At 53.8% G+C, this 7,244-nt stretch overlaps 1 protein-coding gene across 1 annotated transcript in view; it reads left to right on the forward strand.

The window, feature by feature from the left end:
* The first annotated feature begins 1,427 nt into the window (after nucleotides 1–1,427).
* The window catches only part of CMKLR1 (chemerin chemokine-like receptor 1), a 7,808-nt gene continuing 1,991 nt past the window's right edge, over nucleotides 1,428–7,244 (forward strand). Inside the window, exons 1-4 of the mRNA XM_023733657.1 lie at nucleotides 1,428–1,523; nucleotides 3,576–3,674; nucleotides 5,876–6,004; nucleotides 6,694–6,887. Coding sequence (XP_023589425.1) covers nucleotides 1,428–1,523; nucleotides 3,576–3,674; nucleotides 5,876–6,004; nucleotides 6,694–6,887 — 518 coding nt within the window. The remainder of the gene's footprint in view (nucleotides 1,524–3,575; nucleotides 3,675–5,875; nucleotides 6,005–6,693; nucleotides 6,888–7,244) is intronic.

A 7,244-nucleotide genomic window follows, 5' to 3' on the forward strand; every position in this document is an offset into this window, starting at 1 on the left:
GTTAACCAAAAGGTTTGGAGGTTCGAATCCACACGTAGGCGCCTCGGAAGAAAGGCCTGGCAATCTACTTCCCAAAAATCAGCCATTGAAAACCCTATGGACCACAGTTCTACTCTGATCCACGTGGAGTCGCCATGAGTCGGAATTGACGAGACAGCAACTGGTTTCTTTTGAGCAGGAAATGAATGGCACGTGTAATTGACGAGAGCCTCATCAAGGGAGGAACTTACAAAGGGGTGGACTGTGTTGCCAGCCATGCAGCACTCCAGGCCTAGCAATGGCAAGAAGATCTTCCCACCCCTGGGCTGCAGGGGCCACAGGAGGGAGTGGCCACCTGGGCCCGCAGAGGGTAGCTGTGACCAACCCGTGGAGATCCTGCAGGGAGGAAGCTGGGAGGAGAAAACACCCAGCCTCGCTCTGCCCGTCCTGCAGCCCCTGCTGCTGCCTTTCATTGATCAACCCAACTAGAGGTCAGAGGGCGAGGAGCTACTGAGGTCATTCGTACAGGGTGGACTGTAGGGCACAAAGTAGGGAGGGGTGTGGATCTGGAAACAACAGCCTGGAAGAAGGAAAAGCCTTCAAGGTCCAAGGGCGTAGAGCTCTAATCGGGGGATGTCAGGCAGTGGAGGAGCTATCTTGGGGTCTCCTTGCCTCTCTGACCCTGGGTGGTGCCAGCGGTTCGCCCTCAGCTGCTAACCTAAAGGTTAGTGGTTTGAGTCCACCCAGCAGCTCTGAGGAAGAAAGTCCTGGTAATCTGCCTCTGTAAAGATTACAGCCAAGAAAACCCTATGGATCGGTTCTACTCTGTAACACATGGGGTTGTCACGAGTTGGAATCGACTCGAAGGCAACGGGTTAGGTTTGTTTTGTTTTGTTTTATTGTTGATTCTCTGCTTCTCTGCTCTCAGCAAAGGCTGGAGGTTTCCTGGGGCCTCCTGGTTGCTGAGCAAATTGGCTGACCAGGTTCAAGGGATAAGCTCCTTGCTATTGCCCACCCTGGCAGGGTCCCAAGCTCCAACAGGCCCCCCCCAAACCCCCAAGAAATGGGGCCATCTGAAAGGCAGCCAGAGCCTCCTGGCCCCAAGGCGGTGACTCAGCGTGAGCCCCAAGTGTGTGGGCGTGGGACCAAGGAGGAAATTCTCTCCTCCCGACACAGCTAATTCTGTCCCGCAGCTGGCAGCCAGGCTGGCGGCAGGAACATATGCTGCTGCTGTGGGGTTTGAGGTTCCCCGGACTCCAGGAGCCCAGGGACGGTAACCCTAGGGGTCTCCTCGGAGTCATCTGTAGGGACCCAGAGGCCCCTTCTCTCGGCACTGTGGGGTGGGGGATCTGGCGAATGGGGCAAGCCGGGAAGTAGGGCAATGTGAAGACATCAGGGCCCCAGGGAGGTGAGGATGCTGCCCCAGGAGGGACATTTGCAAGGTGAGCATGGTGCCCAGGAGCCCCAGTGCATCTCAGCTGCTGGCTGAGGCTGTGACCTTGAGCAGGGTCTGGAGGTCAGAGAGTCCTCGGTTCAAAGCCAGTGTGAGTCTGGACCAGTAACTTTATCTCTCTGTGCTTGCATTTGCAAATCTGTGCAATGGGGATATGGAACGTGGTGAGGAGCCAGACAGTTCTAGGCTCTGTAGATGCACCATCCGCAAGCCAGGTCAAGTACCTCTTCCTGTGGCTTAGGGAGGGTCACTCCCTCTCTCTGGGCCTCAGTTTCCCCAGCTACAAAATGGGTTGCCCTCCGAGGGGCCTCCCAGCTCCCCAAAGTCTCTAAGAGGCAGAGAGAGCTGAGTAGAGGCCCCAGGCCGCCCCCTGGCTGTCTGGCTGGGCCATGGGGGCCGCAAAGGGGAGAGGAGCCAAGCCAAATGGGCGATTTGCAGGATGAGGGAAGAGTCTCCAACTTCCCCTGATGCATGCAGCCCCCACCCCCCCACCCCCGCCCACGGACCCTGATAAGGCCCCTGCACTCAGCCTTGGGGCTTGCCGCCCAAGGAGAAGGTTCTAGAAGGCTGTGCTTGTGCTGGAGGGACAGCCAATGTGTGCTTCTGGCAGCTTGGGTGAGTCAGGGACACACAGGTGAGCAAGCTCAGCCCCTGTAAGGGGGCGGCTGAGCTTCTCTGAAAGGAGGACTCAGTGGGGTGGGGGGAGGGAGGGAGAGAGGCAGAGACAGAGAGAGAGAGAGAGACAAGAAATAAAAAAAAAACAAATCCGTTGCTCTCAAGTCGATTTAGACGCACGTGTTACAGAGTAGAACTGCTCCAGAGTGTTTTCTTGACTGTCATCTTTATGGCAGCAGATTGTCAGGCCTTTCTTCCGCGGTGAGGCCAGGTGAGTTTGAACCATCTACTTTTAGGTAGTAGTCGAGCCAGAGGCTGAAAGAAAAACAAGTAGAGGGAGAGAGAGACAGAGGGAGACAGACAGAGTCAAGGACAGAACAGGAGCGAGTCCTTCAAAGACTTAAGGCGCCATTTGGGAAGGGGCCCAGGCAGTGACTTGGGGAGGGAGCAGAGGCTGACATCTGCTGCCCAGGTGCCCCTGGACCCCCGCTGTCCCTGAGCCCCACAGGGACTTGGGCCCCGGCCAGCAGTGGCAGCGGGAGGAGGCGGGTCCCTGGATTCATCAGGACTCAGGACCCGTGGGTTCAAATCCCTCCACTGCCACTAACCAGGCGTGTGACCTCATGCAAGCACCCCTGCCCTAGTCTCAGGTGTCCCTCCATAAAACAGAACTGGTCATTCGACCTTGCAGGTGTGGGGAGGTGGAGAGGAGAAAAGGTGTGTCCTTGCCACGATCTGTTGCGTCCCAGCATCTAGGCGGGGCCAGGAGCGGCCGGCTCCACTCCTCTATAGAGGATGGGTGAATAAAGCTCCCCTCACTCTACCCTGGTTGGGAGCCAATGTGTTTCCATTTAGGCTGTTACTGCTCTTAGCTAGATGCCAACCAACGGACGTGGGGGAAATTCTCGGGGGTCTGGAATCTCCTCTTGCCCCACCTGTAAAATGCACATCCTGAACCCTGCCAGATTGGTCTCCTGGGGGCTCTCAGGAGGCACCTGGAAGGATTCTGGAATGTTCTGAGGAGGCAAGGCAGTGGACAAGGAAAGAGAGGGTTTGGCAAATCAGCAGGCCCCAAGTTTGAACCCTGGCACCTGCCCTGTCTCTGAGTGGAGCGTCCTCTTGTGTCCAGAAGGGCTCACGGGACTTCCTTGCTCACCTGAGCTCTTGGTATTACCGTGAGCACACTACTGACCTTCTTGGTGCCTCAGTTTCCTCATCTGTAACAGTGCTTAAGACAATGCCTGGAATGTGTTGATGTTGTTGCTGTGGAGTCAATTCTGACTCATGGAGACCCCAGGTATGCAGAGTAGAGCTTCACCATAGGGTTTTCAAGGCTGTGACCTTTCGGAAGCAGATCGCCAGGCCTTTCTTCCAAGGTGCCTCTGAGTGGGTTCAAACTACCAATCTTTTGGCTAGTAGTCCAGTGCTTAACCATTTATGCCACCCAGGGACTCCACATACATGTCTGTTTAATAAAAATTAAGCAAGTAACTTCTGCCTGAGGTTTTTTGGTTTTTTCTGGCTGCAGGAACCAGATGTGACCTTGAGCCCTGGGTCTGCAGCGGTGGTGTGTGCAGGGCGAGCTGTCTGCAGTAGCATCTTCTGCCTGGTGACCATCCTGTTCCTGGCAAGGACTGGGCGGGCCTCGCAGGCACTGGGCCTCAGCCAGCTGAGCTGACACTGTTACTTCTGTTGGCTGTTTGCTCATCCAAGTTCATTTCCGGCCTGGCAGATAAGGCTGAGGTTCAGGGCAGGCTCTGAAGGCCCTGGGCAGGGCCAAGTCTGCTTGTCTGGCTCTGAGCTTACCCAGTGTGGCTTCATCAGGTCATTGGGCTGGGCAGCAACAGGCATGAACCCCAGGCGGGGATTTGGGGTGAAGGTTTGTTTGGGGTTTTTTGGAGCTCAGAAGAGGAGAGAGAGTTGAGATAATTACATCCCTCGGTCCCCCCTCATTTCCATCGCTAGCCTCTGGGAGCCCCCACACTTGTCTTGTTTTCATTTTTTTATTGTGTTCATTTCCTTTTAACCCATTTCCTACTCCCACTGCCCCTCGCCACACCCGTTCCCACAGAACCAGCTTAATCTGTTCAATGTGTATTGTTATATTTGACCATCTTCTTGCAAAACGTGCATGGCTATTTTGTGCGCATATGTTCTCAATGAACGTAAATGGTATTATTGGTTCAGTGGCAGAATTCCTGCCTTCCAAGCAGGAGACCCAGGTTCAATTCTTGACCAATGCACCTTATGTACAGCCACCACTGTCCCTGCCGCATCTTCACCACGTCCTAAGTGGTACAGGGAGTTCCGGCGCCATCCGACCGAAAGACGTCCCCTCCTACAACGGCAATCACACCAGAAACGGACTGAGGCTCCAGCCCCTTGGCACATCATCTGGACGCCATCGTGACACAGAGAAGGTGCCATGTGCAGACGTCAACAGACTCATTCGTGCGTGAACATCTACACACCCGTGCCTGCCACGCCCCCGCTGCCCACCCCTGATAACTCATACGCGTACATACTCATCCACCCATATATATCCATCCCCGTTGACAGCAATGGCGGGAATCCTTAAACCCACTTCAAAAATGAGAAGAAGCAGAGACTACGTGACTTGCTCAGAGGACAGCGATGGTTCAGTAGTAGATTTCTCACCTTTCACGTGGGAGACCCGGGTTCAATAGCTGGTCAAGGTACCTCCTGTGCAGCCACCACCCATCTGGTAATGTAGGCTTTTGTGTTGCTATGATGCAGAACAGGTTTCAACGGAGCTTCTAGACTAAGATGGACTAGGAAGAAAGGCCTGCCCATCTATTCCTGAAAAGCATCCTATGGAAACCCGATGGATCACAATGGTCCATCCACCACTGATCATGCAGATGGCACAGGACCAGGCCACGTTTCAAGGCTAAGGTTTAGAGGGCTTGGACGGAGTGAATCGGGCACTCCTAATCCTTCAGGGAAGTAGGGGGATCCTAAGAAACTTTTTCTCTGGGATCCTTGGATGCCAGGATCTGGAGTCAGACTTCCTAGCTGTGTGGCCTTGGGCAAGTTGCTGCACCTCTCTGAACCTTAGTTTTCTCTTCTGCAAAGCTGCGTTATCTTCGCAGGGCCGTTGGGAGGATTATATGGAGTCTTGCATAGCACAGTGTCTGACAAACAACGGTTAACTATGTGTATACATAAATTACATATATACATATTCATAATATTTTTCACAAGCTTCCTGTTTCTGGAGATTTAAGGAATACGAATAACTACAGTTTTGCACTCTTTATAATGGGCAAGGGAGTCATTGTCATTTCATGTGACCCTCCCAACATGAGGATCACACTGGAGACGTGAAATACTTGCCATGAGCTCCCCAATCTGCCCTTGAACCGAAGCTGGAGATACAAGTGGGCGGAACCTCACAGATCCTCCTCCTACCTTCCCAGGCAAAGGCCATGTTCAGGAGGAAGATAACAGTAGGATCCTGAGAAATAATAATAATAATACTTACATAGCACTTACCCCATAATGGGCCCTGTTCCAAGTACTTTACGTGAGATGGCCCTTTGAATCCTCGCAAACATCCTATGAGGTAGAAACTATTGTTACCCTGCCCATTTTACAGATAAGGCAACAGAGGTGCACAGAAAGCAGTGAGTTAGCAGGAAGTTCATGGCTGATCCAGAGTTTGGACACAGGCAACCTGGCTGGGCTCCAGAGCCCTGCGTCCTGACCCCTCTGCTGTCCTGCCTGGGTAGTGGACAGTGGGATGTGTGTCGGGACGGAGTGGAGGCCAGAGGGCAAGCCTGTGACTGGACCCCCTTCCTCTTCCAGGGAGAGCTGAGGGGCTCAGGGTGGGGGAGCAGGACCACCCTCCATAGTGGACCCACCAACAGGGAGCGCACTGCCGACGCCATTCCCAGCGGGATGAGGGGTGGGGGGACGGACAGATACCCAGAGGATGTCAGTGTCACCATGCTTCACCCCAGTTCAAAGACGAAAAGACATGGCTTCTGACCCTGAGCTGCTCACAGCCCAGCTGAGAGCCAGACATGACGTTATCTGGGTCCAGTGTATCTCTGCAGACGTTTGTGCAAAGTGCTGGATCCCAAGTCCCCTCTCCTCCTCCTCACCCTCTGCTCGGGGCTGAGACACCAGCCCGCCACCGGCCTGGTGTGCCCTCCTTCCTCTCTCCTTCATCCACCTTCTTAACTCATACTCAACCTTTAAGACTCAGCCCAGATACTGCCTCCTCCAGGAAGCCTTCTTGGACTCCCAGGCTGAGAATAAGCCTCTTCTCTGGGATCCTAGGAGTCCCTGGGTGGTGAAAATGGTCCAGTGCTTGGCTGCTAACCGAAAGGTTGCTGGTTCGAGTCCACCCAAAAGCACCTCGGAAGAAAGGCCTGGGGATCCATTTCCAAAAAATCAGCCACTGAGAACCCGATGGAGTACAGTTCTACTCTGACACACACGGGGTCGCCATGAATGGAGCTGACTTGATGGCAATTAGTTTTGGTTCTGGGCTCCTAGAGGCCTGCTGGGCTTGCCCCGGCCCCAGCACTTAGCTCTCTGCCTTGTACCTTGCAGTTGACTGTGAGCTCCCTGGGTGAGGGACCTAGTGAAGGCATTTCCTGTCCCTGGTGCCTGCACAGCCTGCCACCAAGAGTGTGGACAGGTCACTTCTTCACAGGCTCCACTTGACTGTGGTCATCACCCTGGGGCAGTACAGCCTGGTGATCAAGAGCACAGACTCTGCAGACATGTGTTCAAATCCTGGCTCGCCCAGCCCTGCCTGGATGCCTCGGACAAGGGTTTTCATCTCCCTGAGCCTCCTTGCACCCCCTTGGTGGGGTTAAAGTGAGATAATCTATTCTAAGTGCTAAGCACAGCCCCCTGCAGACAGAAGAGCTTAATGCAGGCCGCTCATTCTTGTCATTAACACCAGTCACGTGTGCTTCAATTAGCATTCCTATCTTCTTTCCGCATTTCAGTGCCACCAGAAACCCTCCAACCCCTCACTGGGCGCATCTGAAATATCCTCCCAACTTACAGAGTGAGGCAACACCCGAACTTAAATTCTGAGCCCCTTGAGCTCAATGGAAGTTTCCAAACGGCTTTGATTTAATAAAAACAGAAGGTGACTTTTATGTAATAAACTATAACCTCAAGCCCCTTAAGATCCAGGAATGCATTTACGGAACAA

This window comes from Trichechus manatus, unplaced genomic scaffold (genome assembly GCF_000243295.1).
Source record: "Trichechus manatus latirostris isolate Lorelei unplaced genomic scaffold, TriManLat1.0 scaffold00061, whole genome shotgun sequence".
NCBI lineage: Eukaryota > Metazoa > Chordata > Mammalia > Sirenia > Trichechidae > Trichechus > Trichechus manatus.